General features: G+C 43.4%; 1 protein-coding gene across 1 annotated transcript in view; it reads right to left on the bottom strand.

Moving 5' to 3' along the window:
• Positions 1–530: 530 nt before the first annotated feature.
• LOC136575465 (uncharacterized) overlaps positions 531–26,681 on the bottom strand; it is a 383,051-nt gene continuing 356,900 nt past the window's right edge. The window contains exons 28-30 of the mRNA XM_066575086.1: positions 23,390–23,542; positions 6,327–6,530; positions 531–660 (exon numbers count right to left, since the gene is read on the bottom strand). Of these exons, the coding sequence (XP_066431183.1) occupies positions 622–660; positions 6,327–6,530; positions 23,390–23,542 (396 nt within the window). The 3' untranslated portion in view covers positions 531–621. The remainder of the gene's footprint in view (positions 661–6,326; positions 6,531–23,389; positions 23,543–26,681) is intronic.

Raw genomic sequence — 26,681 nt, 5'->3', positions numbered from 1 at the left:
TGGACAAATCTTAGTTTCTCTCTCCTGCTGTTCACTTAATGCCTAGTCCTTTGTCTTTGCTCCCTTTTTTCCACCCTCAATCTGTGTCTTAACCTTTGAACAGTCCAGCTTAACTGCACTCCCCTCTACTGGGGTAGCCAGCAGCCTGAACACTTGGTCAAGAAATGCTTGTTGTGCTGCAGTTCTCCAAGATTGGATTCCACCAATCCTCAATTGAATTGCAGTGATCATTTGGAATACACTACTTGTTCCCGTATGGAAATAATGGTTACTACAATTTCCATCATAGACAAGACGGTTACCTTGACTTTACCATAGACATTACGGTTAACATAGCTTCCAGCATCAATGTTATAAATATCATCGCTTCCCGCAGGATCAGGATAGCTACCATTGCTGGTTGTCTCTAAGTAATAAAGGTTTTTCTGTACTTCTGTTAGTGTGTGGCTGAGGAATAAAACATTAGATTGTTGAATGCTGGGATATCATCTGATGCTCTCTCATCATGCAATACAATACAAAAGAATAAAGACCATTCACAAGCACTTTTTATTAGGAAGTGCTATGCAGAGTATTTCACAGTTTACATCCTGTTCCAGGTACTGTCGTAGAACAGATGGCTTATAAAGGACCATATCCAGCATTCAGCAGGGCCATCTCCTGCAAGGAACAAATTTAAGATAATATATAAAACCTACATAACTTAAATGAAACACAAATAAAAGACTTTAGGAGCAGACAATGAATCCGTTTTAAAATGAAAATACACATAAAGATAAAACCAAATATATGAAAATGTTATATGTCCCTAAACTATTATTTTATAAATGTAATTCATGTTCTCTTCTCTTGTTCCAGGTGGCATATGGGTAAAAAAGTGAGGCAACTGCTGACAAAGTTATTAGTGATGATGGATACAGCAGTTATTGCATCCATCATCAATGTAAAAAAATTGTCGGTTTCCCAACAGTAATGTCATTGTGTCATTTTTTCCATCAATCCTATTTTGCATTGAGATTAGCCAAACAGACAGAAAAGAATAAAATAATGTTAATTAATTAATTACATCAACCATCACATTGACTATATGGGTGAAGGGTGGATAGCACTGGAGCTGTACGGACACATCGCCTAGCAGCTCTGCTTGTAATATCTTCAGCCTACCGCCATCCATGCCTAAATTTTATCAATCTAGCAAGCACAGACTTCAGGACTTCACCCCGATCCTTGCCAACCACCACACCAGTTCATTTACCATCCGCCGGGGAAATCTACCTTCAGCCTTGGAGTTAGTCTGGGTTTGGATGGTGCCCAACTAGAAGCTCAGCCAAGCTTTTATGGAAACCTTCACTATTTTGAAAACTGTCATCTTGGAATCAAGCCGATATTTTCGAAAGGGAAGGGGTGCATGTAACATATGTGTCTGGTAGAAAATTTGATGAGGAATACAAATGTGTGCTTAAATGTGAGCTACCTTTATTCCTGCCACAGTTATTATCAATTTTCTCTTTGTTACAGACACAGATATGGCTGCAAGACTAACATGTGAGGAGAGAACAGACATTGTGCAGCACAATACCCAAGTAGTTGCAGCAGATTTCAACATTCGGCACCTTAACCGACCTCCCACAGTGGACAAATCGCTTGCGGAATTTCACCAAACAGGTTCTGTGGTGCACTTCCCAAAAAGCAGACATAACAAAACTACCACAGATGATATGGTAGGATCATGGGGTGCATCAATTACTATGCGTATGGGCTGCGGGTACCTGTGTCATCACCAAGCAATGGGGCAGAAAAAATAAACAAAAAAACCAAAAAGGTGTACTGCACATGACCATCTGCATGAGTACACGGTCATACACAGTACATTATGCGGCCATATGCAGGGTCACGGCCATGCTCACATCAGGAATACGCTGCAGGCCTCTGCGTGCGGATTCCGCATATGGGCATGTGTGACTAACATCACTTGAAAAGCTGCTGGAGGAGGTAGGTTCCAGATTGAGCTATGCCAACACAAACATGCACAGGTGTATCTGCCCTGAAGAGTGTCTGCTGGTCACGCTGGTAACAAGCAGGTTTCCATGTTTACTTGTGTTTTAGAGATCCATTTTTCCTAGAATGTGTTTTCCTTTTTTTCTGTAATAGGTTTAATATTTGTATCTTTTTTAAATCATAGGATGGTCCTCGTTATTCTTTTCCCGTAGACATAGTTAAGGTCTCAGCGCATCTGGCGAGAGCGCAGAACTAGCTTTTCTATTACTGTTTTTATAGATTAAAACACAATAATTAATCAGTTTGAGTTAGAGCAAAGGAAATGTATCATTCTGCTATAAAACATATTTTAAATGTAAAACCATTTCTCATTGTATACTACAGTCCTTTAATAAAATACTTTTGAACCATAAATCATAGAATGCTAGAGTTGGAAGGGATGTCAAGAGTCATCTGGTTCAATCCCCTGCTCAATGCAGGATCAACTAAATGATCCCAGAATGCTTCTGTTTGGAGACTTCTATTGAAGGAGAACTCACCACCTCCCGTGGTAACCTGTTCCACTCATTGATCACCCTCACTGTCAGAAAGCTTTTTCTAGTATCTAATCTGTGACCCCTCTCTTTCAGTTTCATCCAATTGCTTCTAGTCTTTCTTATTAAGTCTCCTTTCACCCTTCTTTTTTGCAAGCTAAACACTCCCAGATCCTTTAATCATTCCTTATAGGACATAGTTTGCAGACAACAGACCATTCTGGTAGCTCTTCTCTGAACTTGCTCCAGTTTGTTGACTTTTTTTAAATTGGGGTGCCCAGAACTGGACACAGTATTCCAGATGAGGTCTGACTAAGGAAGAGTAGAGGGTGATAATTACCTCACATGCTCTAGACTCTATGCCCCTCTTAATACATTCCTGAATTGTTTTTGCCTTTTTTCTACTGCATCACATTGTTGACTCATGTTTAGTCTGTGATCTAGTATAACCAAGTCTTTCTCACATGTGCTGCTGCTTAGCTCAATTCCTCCCATTCTGTATGAGCTTTTGTCATTTTCTTGCCCAGATGTAGTACTTTGTATTTCTCCTTGTTAAATACCATTCTGTTAGTCACCACCCACTGTTCAAGTTTGTCCAGATCTCTTTGAATCCGCTCTCTCTTTTCTAGTGTTAGCCATCCCTTCTAGCTTTGTGTCATCAGCAAACTGGGCCCTGGACAATGCCTTGTGGTACCCCACTTGAGACATTCTTCCACTTGGATGTGGAGCCATTTATGACCACTCTTTGAGTATGATCACTCAGCCAGTTGTGAATCCACCTAACAGTTGCCTCAAGGGCGTACCTAAAGGCTCAGGGGCCCAGGTGCAAAAGTTCAGTTCAGCTCCCCCCCCTTCCCGGGCCTCCACACCACACTTCCCCGTACCCATACTTAGATCGTGCTGCATAAATGAGCAGCCCCTTGGCATAATCTTTCCAAACATGACGTATTTCCTGCACTACACAAAAATTTGTTTGTAGCCCCGCAGGCCACTCTCACACACACTGCTTTTTACCGCTATTAGCGCGTCACCTCAAATGCCGTACTAACAGCAGTACAACGCTCCCATTGATTTTAATCAGGTTACTCAAACCTGCGCTCGAACGCAGTGTTCCTAAAGCTGCGATTTTCAAGAGCTGTCTGTTCTATTTTTGCATTTTCGAAGGTTTTTAACACACCTCATCACCTATCGCAATGATGGGGTGCATTAAAAAGTGCTGTCAAATGCTGTAACCTGTGTTCAAAAACGCTGCTCGAAATTCCATTAAAAATGCCACAAGTACAAGCTACGTTTTCTGAACACGTGTGTGAAAGTGGCCATAGGCTGTGTTCATATTTTTGTTGTACTTTAAAACCACAATTAGGAAAAACACATAAAAAACCTGCATGCAGTATTTAAAGACCACGTACATTATTAAGAAGCTGCAGATAATTAAAAACTCCATGTGGTTTTGATGCGTTTTTAATTGTGCGTAAAGTGTGAAATTATATATAGTAAATCCAAGGAGATTTATAACTTATACTAGTCATAGATAGATAGATATGAGACAGAGAGCTAGATAGGAGATAGATAGAGAGATAAATAGAGAGAGAGAGAGATAGATAGATATGAGATAGATAGATATGAGATAGAAAGCTAGATAGATATGAGGTTAGATAGATATGAGATAGATGGATATGAAATAGATAGATAGGTAGGTATGAGATACAAAGATAGGAGATAGATAGATAGATAGATATGAGATAGTATATAGATAGATAGCTAGATATGAGATGATACATAGGGCCTCGGGGCCCCCTGAGCGCAGAGGCTGGGTCGCCATCGCAACTGACGCTGCGCCTATGAGTTGCCTTGTCAATCCCATATTTGGTCATTTTTTTCAATAAGTATGGTATGAGATACTTTGTCAAATGCTTTACTAAAGTCAAGATATACTATATCCACCGCATTTCCCTCATCGACCCAGTTAGTGATTCTGTCATAGAAGGAAATTAGATTTGTATGGCATGACATGCTTGTTACAAACCCATGCTGGCTCTGGTTAATTACTCCATTCTCATCTAAGTACTCGCATACATGCTGTTTAATAATTTGTACAAAGATCTTTCCTGGTATAGAAGTCAGGCTCACAGGCCTGTAGTTTCCTGGGTCCACCATTTTCCCTGTTTTGAAGATGGGGATAACATTTGCCCTTTTCCTGTCTTCTGGGACTTCTCCTGTTTCCTAGGAATTTTCAAAGATTATGGCAAGTGGTTCAGCATTTACCTCTGCTGCTTCCTTTAGTATCCTAGGATGTGACTAATGTGGAAGCTTGAATTAATTTAAATTAGCTAAAGGCCCATTTACACAAAGGGATGATCGCTCAAAGATCGCTCAAACAACAGTTTGAGTGACATCTTTGAGCGATCATTTTGCATAAACTATTAAGTAGCTACTCAGCTACTTACTGCCAATTAGGTGAGCAAATGAAGCCTTTAGTTGAAAGCAGTTTATAGCCTGAGGGCTCTTATCTGCTTTCAGTACCTTTGTTCTCCGATGGAAAACAATGCTATCAGCACTACCCGTGAATGATTTTTTAAGGCTGAATGACGATTTTTAGTTTGGCCTGAATTTAATGATCAGCTGGCAGTGCACGAAAAGTGCAAGATGACCACACGTTTAGACGCAATGATTATCGCCCCTTTTTAGCGATTTTTGAGTGATCATTGCTCCGTGTAAGTGGGCGTCTAATGTCCCTTCACCATATCTCTACTTATAGATAGCCTGCTTTCTTTTATTTTCCCACAGTGAAGATCTGATAATGTTATATTTACATGGTAAGAGAAAACAGATACAGAATAGAAACCTCAAGATATACACCTCTACTGACCCAAAAACTCAAAAAAATTTGGCTCAAAGCCATATAAATTAAGCCTGGTTCACACAGGCGATACGGCATCGCCACGAGAAAATCGCAGCCACATCATATAGCTGGTCCATGCGATACCACTGCGTCTTCTCGCGGCAATACCGCGATTTTGTAGCGCTACAAAGTCACATGTGATGCTACAAAGTCGCGCGACTTTTGTAGCATCACATGCAAGGATTTTCGGGGAAGGCTTGAAAAATATAAGCCCTACCCTGAAAATAAGCTGTAGCTGAAGAAGAGAAAAAAAATACACATACATCAAATTGAACGTGCTGTCAGCCCGGCTGCATCTTCTTCCTAGGTCCCGGTACTGGACCTGGGAATTGAATCTGTTCTGGCCGGGGATTGAAAAATCCCCGCCTTCTGGAAACGCTGGCTGTGATTGGCTGACGCTTACCCAATCACAGCCAGCACTCGATGAATGACTGTGATTGGTTCATCCTAATGACTGTGATTGGTCATCCTATTGACTGTATACTTATGGTCTGTAGCTTATTTAGGTGATTACAAAAAGTAATTATAATTAAACTGCCCCCTCAAGCAGGCAGAATAGTATAACCTTAGCAAAGGCTATGAGCATGCATCATCAGATTGATGTAAAAGTGGTGTCTGATAAGCATCATGCAGGGGGCTGAACAGCATGTAAGTGTCTGGAATACATAAATGAGAACTCCAAAGTGTGACAAGCCATCTGCTTGTCAGGGATGCAGGCAAGGAAAAATTTGTTTTAAATGGAGTGGCCCTTTAATCTGTGTCTTCTAATAAAATAATCTATTATAAATTATAATCAAAATTATATTCTTCTATTTGTAAAAATGACTATTCACCCTGCAGACATAATATAAAAGACCCTGAAAATAATGCATACCTAGTAATTCCATACTTACAATAAGGTCATAAAATTTCTCTCCCATTGCATCTTCGTAAAAGTGTTGGTGCTGCTGATATTCTTGACTATTTATTTTCAATTTCCTCCGCTTCTTCTTGTCCAGGCTTCCTATTACTAGCATAGACATTTCTTTACCTTGTTTCTTCAATTGAGTGGCCAAAAACTTTTTGATATTGCTTACTGCCAACAAATCATTGATAACCTGTCAAAGCAGAGATAACCACAAAAAAATATCCTTATAAATCCCAACATATAATTAATACAGATAGCAGTTATTTTCAAAGGAAGAGCTTATAGATATGTCAGCGGGTGCAATTGTCTTATGGGTTTATGTCAGCTCCATAAAGATTTCCCTCTGCAATGAAATGCTTTCGGGACGCATCGCTTAGTTGAAAATCAGATCACTTGAATGGAAGGCACATATATATTGCAACTTCTACTACAGAGGTGCAGAACATACAACCTGGGGCCACATGCAGCCCACAATGCTATTCTGTGCGGCCTCAATCATCTGGACACAGAAATATCAGTATGTGGCTGCTCACATATAGCTCCATGTCAGGGTGAAGAAGAGCGGCATATAGCAAGGCAACAGGAACGGACAAGTACTAAGTGTGCACTGCGTAGCCATGTCTGGGTTTCCTATATATCAGGGGAGTCCCTTGACCCGTTTGGTACTCTAGAAATGAGTATATGAGTTAGAGGCAAAGTATGTGAATGCATCTCTCTCCATTGTAGTTTATATGACTGATGAAATGCCAGACCGTTACCTTGACATTCATCATCTAGAATGGAGAGAGCCATGTGCATTGTCTCCTCTCTGGATGCTGATTGGGGTGGAAGCTGACCCCCATTCTCCCAGTACGTGAGAGTCCTGGAAGTGGAACTTACTTTGATTTATATAGCATTTACTTAGGATATACCATAAACATCTCACATTGGAATATCTTTGCGGTCCTTGGAAGTGGTTCAGTATGGCAATGTGGCCCTCAGACCAGAACAACTTGTGCACCCCTGTTCTACTATGTGTAAAATAGGAAAAGGCTGCCATAGACCTGACACAAAGCTTTCTGGTCATAAGAATAAAGTAGCTATTTTGGAACAAAACGGTTATGCTATCTTGCAGGAGGCATAAAAACAATTGAATAGAAAGTGGTTTAACCACCTTAGTGACCAATCTATTTTGCACCTTAATGACAAAGCAACTTTTTTTTTAAATTGTTGTCCAAGAATCATAACTAAGGATGAGCGAGTATACTCACTAAGGCACTACTTGTTCGAGTAATGTGCCTTAGCCGAGTATCGCCCTGCTCCTCCTTAAAGATTCGGGGGCCGCCGCGGGGCGGGGAGCTGCGAGGGAGAGCGGGGAGGAATGGAGGAGAGATCTTTCTCTCCCTCTCTCCCGCCCGCTCTCCCCCGCTCCCCGCCGCGACTCACCTGTCAGCCGCGGCGGTCCCCGAATCTTCAGGGACGAGCAGGGAGATACTCGTCTAAGGCACATTACTCGAACGAGTAGTGCCTTAGCGAGTATACTCGCTCATCCTTAATCATAACGTCATCGACACAGTCATATTAGGACTTGTGATTTGCTAGAACAGTTGCATCTTTTTAGTGGTATCACTTGCGGTACATATAATGTATTGTTTAAGTTTTCTAAACATAAATGTTAACTTTATTCTACGATTACAGCAAAAACAGATTTATATTGTTTGTTATGCATTACTACTTTAGCACAAGAAAAACACTTAAAAAATAATAAAATTGTATTTATATCACTGAATTTCAAGACCCACAACATTTTTTTTTCTACAAACCATACTGTGTGAAATCCATTTTTTTTTTGGGGGGGGGGGGGGGGCAGATTAACAAAAAACAGTAATTTTGGCATTGTTTTTTTCAGCATTCACTGCATGGTATAAATCACATGCTAACTTTATTCTTATTTTTTTTTACTACTTTTGCCCTTTATTTTAAAAAATATTTATATTTGCTTTGTTGCATTCCCTGACTCACAGCATTTTTATTTTCCCACCAACAGAGCTGCTTGAGGTTTTGTTTTTTGCTAGATGAATTCCAGTTTTTATTGCTTCCAGTTTTGGCACATTCAAAATTTGATCTCTTTTTATTGCACTTTTGGGAGGAAGAGGAAGAAAAAATAGAAATTATTGCCACTTCTTCTAATTTTCTTTTATAGCTCACCTGAAGGCCTCGTGCTATTGTGCGTGCATATGTGCGTATAAATCCGCACGTCCACAGATGTGCCAAAACACGCATAAACGAAGCTCCGTACCCATTGCTTTCAATGAGGCAGCTGCCGCCGGTGGCCCCATTAAAAGCAATGGGCTGCTGGCAACCCCTGCAGGGATTTTCAGGGAAGGGCTTTAAATATAAGTCCTTACCTGAAAATCATCCCTAGCACGTGTAAAAAAATATATATACTCACCTCTCCGCCACTGTCGGGGCTTAGGCGCGTCTAGCCGTTTGGTCCCTCTGCACTGCTCTGAAGCTCCCTCACTACACCCTGCTGAATGCAAGGTCTAATAAGATTTTTTTGCATGGCAGATCCACAAGCAGTGGCATACTGCCAATACAGGCAGACCATGTGACTGCTCCGTGGCCTGCAGAGCAGGGAGGCCTGGGGCCAAGTGGCCTGGCCGCGGATGGTGGTGCGATGCAGGTTCAGGATGGCACAGTGATGGCAGAGGCAGAGGCGGCATGTTTTTATAAAAAAATAATTTATTTAACATTAACCAAATGGGCATATCTCACTCCATAAGAGGGTTTGTGTATTTTTAACATTACATAATAAACGGTCTCCCTCTCCTTTTGTGCGCAGTAGGGTGAATCACCCCAGGGATGCGGCTTGCTATCCATCTTTGTCTCCATGTCATCAGGGCTCGTGGTAAGTTCTCTGGCGCTTCGTCCTAGTATGGGAATAGTGCTACTCTGTTGGCCCTGTGAATTGGCTGCCGCCACAACTCATACAGGCCTAATGGTGCTGATTTGCTGTCATGCTGCTGAACGCTGCTGGAGCTGCATCTGTTGATCTTCTGTGGCGCAGTTCCTACCCTTTTTTATATCAGGCACCCTTGGTGCGAAAATATTCCCGCATTTCGTGCTGGGGAGGAGGCGGAGCATTTCTGCATAGCAGTCATAGGCTATCAAAGATGGCATTCCAGATGATCCCATACATGTTCCTTTGACCCCTTTGTGTGTGCGGGTGAGCATTATCCTGCTGGAAAATACCTTTTGGAATCCGCCATAAGAGGAACACATGCGGCTGCAGGATGTCCTGAACATATCACTGAGCTGTCATTGTCCCTCATACTACTTCATACTACTACTAGGGGTGACCGAATGTTGTACGCAAGGGCCATAGACCATCATATCAGCAGGGGGCAGTGTGCCGCTCCACAGGAAAGACAGGATTGAGGTGCACTGCTCACCCCTAGGTCTCCAAACATGAACACAGCCATCATCAGTGTCAAAACAAAACCTGGATTCATCACTGAAGACAACTAGGTTCCACTCTGCAACAGTCCAGTTTCATCGTTCATGACACCATTGCAAACGTAGATAACGGAGGATGGGTGTCAAAGGCAAAACATATAATATGCACCATAAGATCAAATGTCCTTCAGTCAAGTGCCTGAAAATGGTTGCAAAACACACAGTGGCCTGTAATGATGTTGCCACTTGTCTCTAGATGGTGGGCAACAAAACATCTGGAGCTGCTTGTGCTTTTCGGATGATCAGACGATCCTCTCTATTGGTGATCTGTTAAGGGTGTCCTGAGCCCAGTCATCTTGCGTGCGTGCCCTCACACATTCACGCCAACACCTCCTAACAGTCTAGTGTGATTGGCCCAGGTGGCAGGCAATTTGTTGATATGACCATCCAGCTTCTCACATAATGCGCTACCTGTCAAACTCTGTTAACCTGGGTGAAATCTCTTTGATTGCGTTGTAAAGGCGTCTAGTGGTCAACAAGCTCTACACAAGTGGAAAAAGTGGTCTACTACATACAAGTAGCCTCTGAGAGCCTTCTTATAAGCCAAGAATGGAACCACTTATAGGGCCTCAAGTGACAAGAGCGTTCATCTAATCACGCCACAACTCTAAACATTTGCATATCTGCCGGAGATGTAACTGCATGCCGAGTTTTGTAGCAAAATTACAACTACTTCTCGGTGCTTGATTTTTTTTTAGAGTGTATACACACAGATGTATTCAGCTCCAAACTAACGTTCATACAACTTATGCTATTTTTATACCCCACTTTAGTCCATTTACTATCTATGTAGCGTGCCATGCCAGTCAAGTTAGAAAGAAGACATCTGTATACAGATATATTTTTTCTGATCTTGACATGCGTAGAGTGATAGTGATTATATCACTGCAAACCACAGTGCCGCACTGAACGTTTGTTTATGAGTTAAGAAATAATGCATTTTTATGCAGTGCACTCAAAATTATTCAACCCCATTGAAAATAAGGTTTATTTGCCAAATTTAGAAACTTACAGCTGTTTGCAAAACACCAATCAAACAAGAACAATTTAAATGCCAGAATGTTAATGACTACTGCAGTCTGAAAATTATTCAACCTCTTCATGACAAGCCTCTTTAGTACTAAGTAGAGCACCCTTTTGCTGTTATGACCTGCTGCTAATAGAATGCATAGTCAGACACCAGCTTCTAACAGCACTCCTGAGGAATTTTAGCCCATAGTTCATGAGCAATGGGCTCGTGTTCACTAATATTCTTTGGTTAACAATACGTACAGATCTTATATGGGGTTCAAGTTAGGCAACAGTGACAGCCACTCCAGAATCTTTCGGGACTTCTTCTGAAACGTAGCCTTGGTGTACTTTTAGGTATGCCCTGTTGGAAAGTCCAGTGATGTCCAAGATTCAACTTCTTCACAGAAGACATGATGTTTTCCTCTAGCCTTTCCTTTTCTAATACTTGATTGAATCTATCTTGGCTTCCATACACTGCAGGTTTCCAGTGCTGCAGGAAGCAAATCCGGATCAGTGCATCATTGAGCCACGATCATGCTCACTGTAAGCAGTCTTCTTTTCAGCATATATTTAATTGTTCCTCCTCCATACATACAACTGATCTGTAAATTGAACCTATGATTCATGCAAATTTTTGCTACCTTTAACAAGGATTAATAAATGCCTGGTTTGAACTATTGAAATCTCCTGTTGCTGGGCTTTTTTGTCAAAGTGAATTTATTAAAAAAGCTTGGTCCAAAGTGTGTCTGTGCACAGAGCAAAATGCATAGGCCCAAAAAGTTCCAGTTTTGTTCTATCACTCTACAGAACGGAATCCCAAAACTTCTGTGGCTTATTTATATGATATTCAGCGTATTAGAGTTGATGTTTTTTGTGCTTTTGTGTCAATAGTTATGTATGTTTTGGAGTTTGGGAATGTAGACTATCAGCGTTTAGTATGCAACTTACTGAGCAAACAGGAACCTCTGTCTGCTGCCACCAAATCTTGCTTTAGGTCTTTTGAAGTCACTCAAGGGTTTTTGACCACCTGCCTTCTCAGGAATCTTGTGACAGCTGGTGATAGTTTTCTGCCACGTGCTAGTAGTGTGGCTAGTGTTGCTTTAACTTTGAACTTGTGAACTATGCTTCCATCTGTAGCTCTAGGGACATTTGCTATCTTTTTTGTATTCTTTTCATTGTTTGTACATGGGAATGATCACTTCTCTTAACTTCTTGGACCATTCTTGGCTTAGCCAGATTTCTAATGTGCAATTATAGGCCACTATCAATAAAGCCATGGCCAGGCCTTTGACTGGTTTATCTCAAGTACACCTAATGAACCAATGAAGCCCTTAATTAGTTGCACCAGATGTTCTTGAGACAACACCAGATTTGCAAACGTGCTCTAGTGAAGGATCCTATATTGGTGGTAGAATCATTTTGAGACTGCAGTAGCCATTAAAAGTATAATTTTGTGTTGAATTTGGAGAAACCACTTGTTATATTACTTAAGCTGTGTTTCGATTTAAATTGTTCTTGTTTGGGGGGGGGGGTGGCTTGCCGATGGTCGGGTAGGACACACGCCTGAAGTGCTCCTACAAACTCAGCTACTTAAAACAGATTGGATAATCTCAGCAGCAAAGAAAAAGACATCATGAAACAAAGAAAGGGTCCATGTACCCCAAAGCACCTCCCCAGCACGGAAGGAGGCCAACTTGAGAAGTTCCTCCATCTCTGCCAGGACCTGACAGGCCGTGGCGCTGAACTCAAAATGGCGCTGACGGAGGACACTGCGAGTGCATCCCACAGAACAGCACCCACCCTTCTGCTGGGGACTGGGGCCACCACGTACCAGGTGGAGGTAGAAGCCACTCACCTGACTAGCTGTGGGGAGAGCCCCAGTGTCTCTACCTAAAACTAAAGCACTGCCAAAAGCTTCAGGACAAGAAAGATCTCCTCTGCTCTCTGCGCTGACGTCACTGAGACGTCTGGCCGCAGAGTGGAGCCGACTTCAGTGCAGGGGAAGATCTGCAGGGATTCCACCTGCCCTGGAACAGACCTAACACGCTGGAGAGAGTGAAGGTTTCCGGCTGCCCCCTCAGCCAGGGGCAATACAGAAGAGCCACTCTCCCCTCAAGCTAGTACACTAATCGAGGGATATGACCAGCACGGCCACCCCGTGAGGTCATCTCCCCCTACCCTCTTACCATTGATTGTGGAGGAGGAATGGGGTTGGAAATCACACTTAAGAGCCTTGCCCACTAAAATAGAGATAGATGGTCTATTTCAAAAGTTGGAAGCCTCACACAAAGAGGACATATCCGCCTTACAGCAGGATATACACCATAAAGGGCAGAGACCGCTGTCAGTGGAGTAGTCACAAAATAAAATAACAGATACCATAGATTCTCACAAAATGGGTATACAGAAACAAATATCCAAACTGTTAACGCAACTAGATAATAATAATAACAAACTTTATTTGTATAGCGCCAACATATTCTGCAGCGCTTACATAGACAGGGGATACAGAAAGACAAAAGTACAAACATTACAGAACCACGGTTACAAAGTAATCAATTGATGGAAACAATAGGGGTGCGGGTCCTGCTCCAACGAGCTTACATACTACAAGTAATGGGGTGATACAGAAGGTAAAGGGGCTGGAGATGTGCACTGTATGGCGAGGTGGAGAGTGAGGGGTGATATACACATAGACAATGGTCAGACATTTAGCCGTGTGATGGCAGAAAGCGTATGACTGCAGGAGCGGTTTATGATGGCTAGCAGGGATTGCAGTCAGTAGGTCAGGGAGCATGTTATCAGGCGGAGTACAGAGGGGTTTGTTTAGGGAATTCGGTATGCCTCCCTGAAGAGGTGCGTTTTTAGAGCATGCCTGAAGTTCTGCGAGTCCTGCATTGCTCGGGTAGCCTTTGGTAGTGCGTTCCAGAGGACCGGTGCTGCTCTGGAGAAGTCTTGGACGCGGGAATGAGAAGTTCGAATTAAAGGGGCGCTCAATCTGGTTTCGTTAGCAGAGCGGAGAGCCCGGGCTGGTTGATGGATTGATATGAGGGAGGCGATATAGGGAGCGCTGCACTGTGGAGGGCTTTGTGGATGAAGGTGGCGAGTTTAAATTGAATTCTGTATTTAACGGGCAGCCAGTGCAGTGAGCGGCACAGGGCAGAGGCGTCCGAGTAGCGGCTGGACAGGAAGATGAGCCTGGCTACCGCATTCAGGATGGATTGGAGAGGGTAGAGTCTGGTGCAGGGGAGGCCGATCAGCAACGAGTTGCAATAATCGAGCCGGGAGTGGATGAGGGCAACAGTAAGCGTTTTTAGCGTGTCCACAGTGAGAAAAGAGCGGATTCTTGCAATGTTCTTGAGGTGCAGCTGACATGTTCGGGCGAGAGATTGGATGTAGGGGGTAAAAGAGAGATCAGAATCAAATATGACTCCAAGGCAGCGGGCATGTTATCTAGGAGTTATGGTGGCACCACACACTGAGATGGAGATGTCAGGAGGAGGTCGGTTAGTGGAGGGTGGAAATACCAGTAAGTCAGTTTTAGAGAGGTTTTAGGTAGAGAGAGGACATGGTGTTAGAGACAGCGGACAGACAGTTAGTGATGTTTTGGAGTAAAGGTGCAGAGATGTCACGGGAAGAGGTGTATAGCTGGGTGTCATCAGCATACAGGTGGTATTGGAGGCCAAATCTCCTGATGGTTTGTCCAATAGGGGCTGTGTAGATAGAGAAAAGAAGGGGGCCGAGGACAGAGCCCTGGGGGATCCCAACAGCAAGGGGAAGAGGAGGGGAGGTAGAGCCAGCAAAGGAGACACTGAAAGAGCGGTCAGATAGGTAGGAAGAGAACCAGGAGAGGGCAGTATCCTTTAGGCCAATGGAGCGTAGCATACTGAGGAGGAGTTTGTGGTCAACAGTGTCAAATGCTGCGGAGAGGTCGAGGAGGATCAGTAGGGAGTAATCGCCCCTCGATTTGGCTGTCAGTAGGTCATTGGATACCCTTGTAAGGGCAGTTTCTGTCGAGTGTTGAGGTCGAAAGCCAGACTGTAGGGGGTCTAGGAGAGAGTGCTCTGATAGGTAGCTTACAAGGCGGGAGTAAACCAGCCGTTCAAGTAGTTTGGAGATGAAGGGGAGGTTTGAGATGGGTCGGTAGTTGGCAGCATCAGTCGCATCCAGAGTCGGCTTCTTTAGCAGTGGGGATATGATGGCGTGTTTGAAAGAAGAGGGAAAGATGCCAGAGGTCAGAGAGAGGTTGAATATAGTGGTGAGATGGGAGATGACCACTGGGGAGAAGAAACGGAGGAGGTGTGAGGGGAGGGGGTCGCTAGCACAGGTGGTGGGGCGAGCAGAGAAGAGCAATTTGGAGACTTCTTCCTCTGTCGCTGGTCTGAGTACAGACAGTGAGCAGGAGCTAGATGCAGTGCTGACAAGACTAGGGTCAGGGCTATTCTGGGGTTGGGAAGTTATTTCCTGACGGATGTCATCAATTTTCTTTTTGAAGTAAGCAGCCAGCTCTTCGGCACTGAGATCCGTCACCGGGGGCTGTAGTTTAGGGCTGAGAAGGGAATGAAAAGTATCAAAGAGCCGTTTAGGGTTGTGGGATAGTGAGGAGACTAGAGAGGTGAAATAGACTTGTTTGGCATGGTGGAGGGCAAGGTTGTAGGTTCTGAGCATGAATTTGTAGTGGAGGAAGTCTGCGGACGTTTGCGATTTCCTCCACAGCCGTTCAGCACTTCTATAGCACCGCCGGATGAAGCGCGTTTGAGGCGTGAGCCAGGGTTGCCGTGGTCTACATCGGATGGCTCGGGTCCTGGGGGGCGCCGCTTCATCCAGGGCATGTTTGAGAGCGGTGTTGTAGTGAGCGGCAGCCAGGTTGGGGCAGGTGAGGAGAGAGATGGGGGACAGAGAGGATTGTAGGGATTCAGCAAAGTTCTGGGTGTGAATGGCCTTAAGGTTCCTGTAGGTACGGTAGGTAGGTGGGTCTGGAGAGATGTTAGGGAGCGTGACAGAGAAAGAGAGGAGGTTATGATCCGAGAGCGGGAGAGGGGAGTTAGTGAAGTTGGCAGCAGAGCAGAGCCGGAGGAAGACCAGATCCAGAGTATTGCCATCCCTGTGAGTGGGAGAGGCTGTGAGTTGAGAGAGACCAAGGGAGGAGGTGAGTGAAAGAAGCTGAGAGGCAGATGGGGAGTTGGGGTCATTAGTGGGGATGTTAAAATCACCTAAGATGAGGGTTGGAATTTCACAGGATAGGAAGTGGGGGAGCCAGGCAGCAAAGTGGTCCAAAAACAGGCGAGCAGTACCTGGGGGGCGATAGATAACTGCTACTCGCATGGACAGCGGGCGGAAAAGCCGTAGCATATGTACTTCAAATGATGGAAAAGTGATATCGAAAATCATCATCGGAGAAATAAAATTCGCATCAGAGGCCTTAGTGAGGATATTGGGAACTCTCAGCTGGAGGCATGAACTCAAAAATTTTTCAACAATATTTTTCAGAGAAACCCTGAAAGGTCAATCAAAAAAGATAGAATCCCTTGGCCCTAAGTTGGCAGACCCAGCAACACCCCGCAATATCATTTGCCGTATTCATTTCTTCAAAGAGAAAGTGTTTATCCTGAAGAAGGTGAGATTTTCAGAGATCTCCCATCCTTTTACTCCCCGACCTATCATGCCGCACCCTGCAACTACACTGGACTCTTAAACCCCTGTTAATGTCCATAAAAGAGAAAGAAGTGCCGTACAGGTGGGGAATTCATTCCAAGGAGGGAAATAGGCTGTATTCAAAGGTCTTTCCAGGTGATCCCAATGATTTCCCTGCCAGACTGGCCAAGACCTGAATCCCTACCAACTCTCCCCCCCTCCCAAACCCCAGAGTGTCCTGGCAGACGGACGGGGGAAGATCCCAGTTGTCATTTCCCTATATAGTTTTCAATTTACAGTCTCTGGGATTTAAATGTTTGCATTGTCACAATTGCAGGCCTAACATTGGCTTCCTCACCCCCCCCATAGGTATTACAGCACGGATTGCTGTACTAAGAGATAAGAGTTTCAGGACCTGGTATTTTGGATGTTTCTTTTGATTTGTTCCCCCTTGTTTTCTCCCTCCCTCCCCTCCAATAGCTCACTGGTACGGATATGGATAGTGTGACATTCTGCACTTATAACACCAAGCGCCTTAATGTCCCAGAGAAGAGAAGTTAGATTCTTCATCATTTGCATAAGAAAGGAGTCATGGTGTCAGAACTCGAACCCAGGACCTCTTGCACTCTGGCCAGCAGCCCTCTGGACAAGTTCCCCTGTATACCTTGACCTTGTTTTCCAGATGCTACTCACTATAAAACCCCGGCCCTGACACTCCCTTCTTGCATGATTATTCTGCTCCCCAGCATTATCAAGCCCCATTTCTGCGATTCCATTTCAAGACCTCCTAATACTGACTTCTGGCTATCCACCTGTCTACGTACCCGCCTCATCCATTTGTACTGCCAACTGAGACCTCCCATTGCTGACTCCTGGTTCGTCCCTGATTACCCTCCAAACCTGCGGCTATTACACCTCAGGTTCCTATCCATCACTAGTAAGACGCTTACACATGGTGGCCATGCTCCAGAAGACTCATTTTATGGTTGACAGGACCACAGATGTACCTTCAGGTTCTACACCTCCTGGTTTCACGGCCCCCATCCCTAGAAGAAGGCTGGTGGTATATCTATAGCCATCCATAGGTCATTTAAACATCAATTCATATCTTCCAAAATAGGTCCAGATTGCAGATTTATGTTTTTAAAGATCTCTGTATCAGATGCTATACTAACCACGGCTAATGTCCAGTTCCCCAACCAGGAACAAATCCCTTATGGAACTAGACTTATACAAGAGCTAGCACAATATGCTGAGGGCTCCAATATCATTCTAGGAGGCGATTTCAACTTGGTGTTTGACCCTGAGATGGACGCTTCTTTGGGTAAGTTCTCCATCTCCTGGTCAGTGGTGTAATCCTAAAAAAGACCCTAGAGGTCCTACAGTTAGTTGACCACTGGAGGATCCTTCAGCCGGGTGTCAGAGATTACAGCTTCCACTCAATGGCCCACAATAGTTATTGTAGACTAGATCACCTCTTCATTTCCCACAAACTACTAGATGCATACCCAAGTGTTCCATTGGGTTCATTCGTGTGGTCCGACCATGCCCCTGTCTTTGGTGAGTTAGCTGGCCTTGGCAGAGACCATAGGAGCAATGTATGGAAATTAAATGACAACCTACTGAATGACACTGTCTGTGCTTAAAATATCAAGAAGGCGATTGCAGGGTTCGAGGACATACACAAAAATGACAGGTCTGGTGCTCCTATCAAATTAGAAGCCTTGAAGTTTGTCCTCAGAGGAATTTTCATTTCTCAGGGTGCCAGACTTAAAAAAGAAAGGATGTTTAAATTAAAAAAAACTCCTAGCTGATCTACATATCAAAGAATCTTCTAATAAAAGAAAACCCCTAGATATGTTAAAAGCTAAAATATCTTCCCTCAGACAACAAATCCTATCACTACTAGATCAGTGCTGACTGGGATTAAGGGACAAAATTTGCAGAGGCGCATTCGAATTCGGGAATAAATGTGAACACTGGCTGGCCAAAACCCTTCACCCAAGGCTACTTCAATCTCATATACCAAAAATCCAGTCTAGCTATGGAAGAATAGTCCACTCCATCTTAGATACACTCGAGTAATTTTAGTATGATAAACTTTGCAATATAAAAAAAGATACTTCGGAGGCAGGACCCTTAGAGGGAGCTGACATAGACATCTACCTAGATAGCCACATCTGCAAAATGATAGACACAGAAGATACTCAAGCAATGCAGCCAGATTCTACACCATGTGAACTATTGGAATTAATCAAAAAGTTAAAAATAGGCAAGAGCCCAGGCTCCGATAGTTTCTTAGCTAGATTCTACAAGATGTTTAGGGAAGAGATTTTACCTCTCATCCTTTGTTCATTCAACACAATTTCCAGTGGATGCCCCTTTTCCCCTCAAGGCTTACAGGCCCATATAGTGGTCATCCCAAAGCTAGGGAGGGAGACCTTGGTCTTTAGCAACTTCAGACCCATCTCACTCATAAACATTGATGCAAAAATGTTCTCCAGATTGATAATAGATCGGTTACAATCCTTATCCTAGATGTAATCCAAAGAGAGCAGGTGGGTTTTGTTCCGGTAGGGAGGCTAGTGACAATACCATTAAATCCATGTCCTTGGTGCACTGGGCTTGGTAATCTGGCTCCCCTCTGTGCCTCCTAGCGGATTGACACAGAGAAAGCTTTCAATAGAGTTAACTGTGATTTTCTGGAAGCAACTCTAGGGAAAGTAGGCATGGGCCCGTGCACGAGAAATCTGATAATGGCTCTTTACAACTATGCCACGGCTAGAGTCCGAGTCAATGGGTCTCTGTCAGCTCCTCTCCTGACCAAGAACAGCACAAGGCAGGGATGCCCCCTGTCTCTATACCTCTATATTTTAACCATGGAATCCCTGGCCAACGCGATTAGACAAAATGATTCCATAAGTGGAGGTGGGCCAAACAGAACATAAGTTGTTGCTTTTTGCTGACAACCTCATCTTATACTTCTCTTGTCCAAGGGTGAGCCTCCCAGTGGTACTTTATGAGTTTAGAAAATTCTACGGGATCAGTAATTTTAAGGTAAATCTCCAAAAGTCTAAGATCTTGAATGTCTCCTTGCCGCAGGCTGACGTATCATCTCTAGAGAGACAATTGCCCTTCCAAAGGAAACATTTCTATATATAGTACTTAGGGATTCACTTGCTGGCTGATCCTATTGAAGCCTTCTCTTTGCACTTCATACTGTTTGCCTCCAGTTTAGAGTGAGATTTGGACAAATGGAATCCGCTCTTTCTTTCTTGGAGTGGCAGGGTAAACGCCATTAAAACCGATACCCTCTCGAAGTTCTTATAATGGTGTCAAACTGTCCTGGTGTGAGTTCCGAGGTCTTTTTTGCAGTGTACCCAGGCATTATTCACCAAGTTCCTGTAGAAGGGACAAGGACTGCGCTTACGCTATAATCTCACACGCACAAGGGAATTGGGAGGTCTGGGTCTCCCGGACTTCTCTCTATACTACAATATTTCCAATTGCATCAAAAACCTACTTAAAGAGGTTCTGTAATTAGAAAAAAAAAATCAATACTTACCTATTTCTCCCCAGGCAGTCTTCTTACAGCATCTTCTGCTTCCCGATCTTCTCCTGGTTCTTCCAGTCACCCGGGTCACTTCAGCTCCATCCATCTGGATCCTCTTCTTCCTGTGATGCAGCATTTATTCACAGGCATTTTGCTTCCTGCAGATCAGTGTATGCTACATCACTACTGCTATATCATTCATACTCATGAACTGGCAAACTCCGGCGGAATTCGGAAACAGCAGAAATAACTCACGGACAGACATAACACACTGACTGACAAATGCCCAAAACACGACCAAGCATACCCGCACACATAAACAGATGTAAATAGAAACAATGCAAAGTATTGATTCATATTTTGGCCAAGACAGTTAAGCCTGCGAGCCCACTTCAAAGGTCCTCGTTGTCTCACAGGTTCCTTCTCTAACGAGACAACTTCCACATGAAATGTGCCTGCATGTGGGGCAGTCTTCCCGAAAGCAACAGCCCTGCACTGGAACCTATTGACCTACCTAGGCCTAGACGACAAACAAAACACAGCAAGACTGAACACAGCTCACACCAACACACAAGGGATTTCCATACAACACTAAATACCACAAACCCTGAACAGGACTGTCCCCACCTCATATCTGGCACCCTGCACAGACACGCAGGAACATGAAACTGTTTATATTGAACACACTGAACAAACAGAGGAAAGCCCAGCAGCTTCTAGCAGAGGAACTGGTATATATGAGCAGCAGACTGGTGGTGATTGGCTGCATAGAGAAATCCACACCCAGCCAGCTCAATCAACCCCCATCTGTGGGATTGTGCAGCTGGAAACCCATGTAGAACAACAGATCCCAGCAGCACACCCTAACAGTACCTCCCCCTTAAAGAGGGTCCTCTGAAGACACGGCCACTCAACACACAGGGGGCTGAGAGCCTGGGGACTGGATGGCTGGAGAAATTCACACCCAGCTAGCTCAATCAACCCCCACTCGTGGGAGGCTGCTCTGCACTGGTACCTAACAACTTACTACGCTAGTGACGTAGCGTACACTGCCTAGCAGGAAATGCCGAATCCTATGCCAGACTATTGCCGCAACAGCACTTACTCGGTGTCTTGTGGCAATAGTATATGAACACTTGTGGCGAGACAGTGACATAGTGTACACTGACCTGCAGGAAGCAGAATGCCCGTGAATGTACATTACATCACAAGAAGAAGAGGACCTGGCTGGCGGGAGGTGAGGTGACTCGGGGGACTGGAGGAGCCAGGAGAAGATCGGTGAGGAGAAGATGCTGTAAAAAGACTGCCTGGGGAGGAATAGGTAAGTACTGATTTTTTTTCCTAATTACAGAACCCCTTTAAGCATCGGTCCACCAAGTTATGGCTGAAGATGGAATGGGACGCAGACCACAGCTTAATACAGGGAGTGCTCTGGATCCTGGGTAGCCTCCTGGGGAATAGTCTTATCATGCCCTCGTGACTGACTCAGATAGTAGATGTTTGGTCTAAATCCTCGCCTAATTACAATCTGATTTCTTTATGCCCTCTTACACTGTTAGTGAGTAACCTGCAATTTGGAGCCACCACACATCCCTACTTCTCTCATCCCTCGAATTAGAGACATTGTGACAAGGGCAGGTTTTTGGACCCTTGGTGGACTTTTATAGAGACACTACAGCCCTCTTGGGGCATGGTTGCAAACCTCCAGCTAAGTGGTTTCATAAAATCTCTGACACCTGAGGTGAACATGACTAAGCCACTAACTCCGTTTGAGGAAATGTGTTTGTCCTCGGACCCTCCCAAACACCTGATCTCTGTATTGCATAAGATGCTGCTGTCCCGGGAAGACGGAGGATGAAATACTGGGACATGTGGGGGGGTGGGAGAGAGAGCTTCATAGGTGCCTGCCATGGCAATTATGGCAAAAAGCTAATATACTAACACACATGATAACCTCATGCAAATTGCAAGAACTCAATTACAAAATTGTGGTATAGGACTCTGGAGAGACTGAACAACATTTTTTATCAGAGCTCTCCTTTATGCTGGAGATACTCTGGAGCCATTGGCACTATGATCCATATCTAGTGGGAATGTTCCCCCATAGCTGCGTTGAGGCGGGACATCATGACCCTATCCAACTGTACATAGGGAACAGCCTTCAGGCTTAGCCATGAGGCTACCCTACTATCTATATTTCCTGGCTCTGTTTCACTTATTAGAAAAGGCATTTTATGGTTCTTCGTTCTTGTTACTAGACAAATTATCCCCAGGAAGTGGTGTTCGTCTATGCCCCTCTCTAGGGTGATGTGGGTAAAAGCAATTTGCGATTGCAGTCAACTAATTTTCATTGTACCCAGTGATCCAACAGTGATCTAAACACTCTGCAACAATCTTAGCGATGACGTCAGCGCTCATGCAGTTGTTTAGCTGACTGTCATCCCGTATAAAAGGGCCATAAGGAATAGTTCTACAGTATAAACATAGCGGATGTCTGCACACAGTCAATATTTACTGAATAGTTGTCTGAAGAGCCAATGTACAACAGGGGAAAAGAGAAGCTCCTTTCAACACAAAGCTCCAAGGATGAGTAAAACAATGTATATCAAAGTCTCTACCTAGCAGGCCTACTTACGGTCAATCTCAGACTGTCCATGTGAGCACACTTTGTTTTTACTGATGTACTTTACTAAATTTCATTCCAGTGTACTTCTCACTGTGATGGGGGAACAAAGTTATCCAATGTGTGTCACCGGTCACCAAAGCATGTAACTGCAGAAGAAAGGATCAGCTTCTATAATGGCTCCCACAATCTCCAGCAGCGATACAGACTTAGGACTTCTTTTACTACACAGCACTGCTCTGATCACAGCTAGCAGTGCACAGAGTCTCTCAGCTGCCCCTCCCCGTAGACAGCTACACACAGTTATTGATGACTCTCTCCATCCTGTCCTCTCTTTGGCCTGCTTCACTATCACTTCCCCTCATCCTCAGGGAGTTCGCACCCGTTCCAGAGGCTAAAAGTTTGCTTTGGTGCAAATACATTTGCTTGTGCAAATATTCATTCACATGAGCGCATGAGTTTTCCAAATTGCATTAGCATTTGCAGGGACCTTCCTCTTGCAGGAGCACTACATATCAGTCAATGTTTGGATCAAGAAAAGAAAAGAAACTTCTCATAGATCTGTGACAGACATCTTATGCAATAAGAGATAATTAGCATCTATATAGGGCCACTCATCTCTGTGTAGTCATAAAGTTCTAACATAAGAATCTGATGTTTATGTAAATATTAATTACAGAGATGTCAATGGAAAATTTCTATTTTATAACGGATTATAAGGAACCCTTACTGGCAAAGAAGGCCGTTCATCATCCAAATAATGGGCATCCCAAATTTCAACTGTTACACTTCCGTAACTTTTGATGATTGATATTGAGTTTTTCTTTAAGCCCTCTTTAATTGCTGATTTCACAGAAGTCAGGGATACAGACTGTAGAAATTCCTGCAAGAAAGATAATAGAAAGTTAATTGTGAAAAACACAGACATATTTTACAGGTGTTAACTCCTTAAAAATGTGGCTGAAATTTGCCAGTGAACTCCTCACTCCAGCAGTCAGAATGATTTTATTTTCCATTCAGTGTGTCTTGCTGTATAATACTTTAGTTTTTGTTATCTCTTTTTAAGTAGCACTTTGATACAGTACAGTATAAACGCTTTAGGCAGGTGTAGAAAAAATGCTGCAAAGGAAGACTTAAAAAAAAAATAAAAAATTGAAGACATCTGGTTAACTCCAAATTTATTCTTCTGCAGGACAACAACCCTAAACATACAACCCATGTCATTAACAACTATTTTCATCATAAAGAAGAACAAGAAGTCCTGAAAGTGATGATATGGCCATCACTCTCCCTGTCTCTCGTGTCATGGGGAGCCAGTGCTCGGCTGGCACTTGCTCAAACAGCCTGAAGTGGAGAAAACTTCAAACTCCGCTGTTTAATCCTTTACAGGCTACCGTCAATGCAACCATGGCATGTAAAGGGCTGACAGAGGAAGAGACTCTCTGTCATCCATCAGACCCCCGTGCTGTGATAATGGGGTCCTTATGGGATGCTATTGCACCCAAAGGCTTGAATATCACCTCTGGGTCTGCCAGCTACAGTGGCCTATAAGGGTCAGCCTCTGGCAGAGCTTTATAATACACTGCTATACGAAAGTATATTATAAGAATGATAAAAGACGCTGATATTCAAGTCTCCTAGTGGGCCAAAAATAAGTTAAAGAAGAAAAAATAAATAAATAAAAATGTCAAAACCCCACCTTTTTTCCCATTTACTATGTAAAAGGGAAAGAAAAATCACAAAAATAAGTAGAGTTCATACTGCAAGGAACAAGCCCTTATAAAGCTCTCTCAATGGAAAAATAAAAATGCTATGGCTCTTGGAATGCGAAAACACAAAATTAAATTTCATTTGCTGCCAAGCCTCCTAAAAAAATTAATAAAAGTTATTCAATACATTTTATGTACCCCAAAATGATGTAATGATGTAGAGCTTGTCCTGCAAAAAGTAGGACGGTGAAAAAAAACTTAAATATTAATTGGTTATTAAGGTACAAAATGACTTTTCATTATGTACCCCAAAAAGGCAATAATAAAGTTTACACAGAACACAATGAGCTACCTCCAATGTGGCATAGCCACAAACATTTGGTTGTGGAGTACCATTTAATTAATTAAAAATGAGTTGTCTGCCTGTGTAAACAATAATAGAACCTAAAAGTTAACCCCTTAGTGAAAAGCCGTTTTGCACCTTAAAGGGGTTGTCTCGCGGCAAACCTCAAAATTTTACCTTACTCCATTCCCCCTGTCACCCCCCTGGCATAAAATAGCAAAGTAAAGCGGTTTTTAAGCCGCTTGCTACTTACCGATCCGACGAAATAAGGACTTTAAAAAATCTTCTCCCAAGATGGCCGCCGGTCCTTTTACCAGGGATGCACTGCGGTTTTCTCCCATGGTGCACCGCGGGTCTTCTCCCATGGTGCACCATGGGCTCTGTGCGTTCCATTGCCGATTCCAGCCTCCTGATTGGCTGGAATCGGCACACGTGACGGGGCGGAGCTACGCGATGATGCGTAGAAGGGGGCGGAGCCAGAACACCGCTCGTGCCTGGACCGAGCAGAAGGGGAGAAGACCGCACAGCACAAGCGCGTCTAAAAAAGCAAGAAGACATCAGAATTAGACGGATCCATGGCGACGGGGACGCTAGCAACGGAGCAGGTAAGTGAATAACTTTTGTATGGCTCATATTTAATGCACGATGTACATTACAAAGTGCATTAATATGGCCATACAGAAGTGTATAACCCCACTTGCTGCCGTGAGACAACCCCTTAAATGACCAATTATTTTTTCTTTTTTTTCACTGTCCCATTTGTAGAACCATAACTTTTATATTTTTCCATTGACATAGCGATATAAGGGCTTGTTTTATGCAGGACAGGTTCTATATCATTACATCATTTTGGGGTACATATAATGTATTGTTTGACTTTTATTACATTTTTTGGAGGTGGAGTGTGGAAATAGAATAGTACAATTTTTTTTACGACATGCGACATGCAATATAAATAATATAAATACAATTTAATCTATATTATCTTTTGGTTAAACATACATTATTGTGGTTACAGTATCTCCAATCCCCATCAATAGAGTGAAATATCAACTGTATATTACAATAATAGAACCATGTTTACTACATAGGTATAAAAAAGAATCAAGCTTATTGCATAGATACATACCAGAACCAAGCTTACTGCATAGGTACGATACGGGATCCAGCTTGCTACATATATATGGCTTAGTACATATGTACATAATTATCAAAATATAAAGTTTATATTTGCACAGTTCAAGTTTTGCTTGAAAAAAAAAACATCAAAGGGGTGTATTCACACCTGTGTTAGGTCTGTCAGTTATAATTCCGTCCCTCTGTTCCGTTTTTGGAGCAGAGAAACGTAATTAAAATGAAAATAAACAGATGAAAACTGTATGCAATTGTACACAGATATATAAGCGTAAAGCTGATAAATAGTTGCATTCCATTTTAATGATCAGCAAAAGAAAAAAAAAAAGAAAATGTGGTGCATATTTTGAGCATTTGCACATACAATGGCATACCTACCTATGTTTACACGCACTTTTACATATATACACAATTGTAAACCTTTGGGCCTTAGTCAGATGGGCGATTTGCGCATGCGTATGCGTCCGGCGATTTTTAAAAACCATTGCTTTGCAATTTATGCGCTCGTCCGATAAATTATAGAACAGAAATCGCAGATCGCACCTATCTGCGATCTGCGATTCCTGTTCTCTTCTCTATATGCGCTCAATGGGGCTGGCGGCAGCAGCGCCGACCCCATTGAGAACATATAGAAGACAAATCATTCTTCTCTGCCACAGCTGTAACAGCTGTGACAGAGAAGAACGATGTTTGCCCATTGAATTCAATGGAGCCGGCAATACAGCCGGCTCCATTGAAAGCAATGGGCTGCCGGTGATTGCGGGATGAATTGTCGGGAAGGGCTTAAATATATAAGCCCTTCCCTGCAATTCTTCCAGAAATGTGTAAAAATAAAA

This window comes from Eleutherodactylus coqui, chromosome 1, assembly GCF_035609145.1.
Source record: "Eleutherodactylus coqui strain aEleCoq1 chromosome 1, aEleCoq1.hap1, whole genome shotgun sequence".
In the NCBI taxonomy this organism is placed as follows: domain Eukaryota; kingdom Metazoa; phylum Chordata; class Amphibia; order Anura; family Eleutherodactylidae; genus Eleutherodactylus; species Eleutherodactylus coqui.
This window is presented reverse-complemented; position numbering and strand designations above follow the sequence as displayed.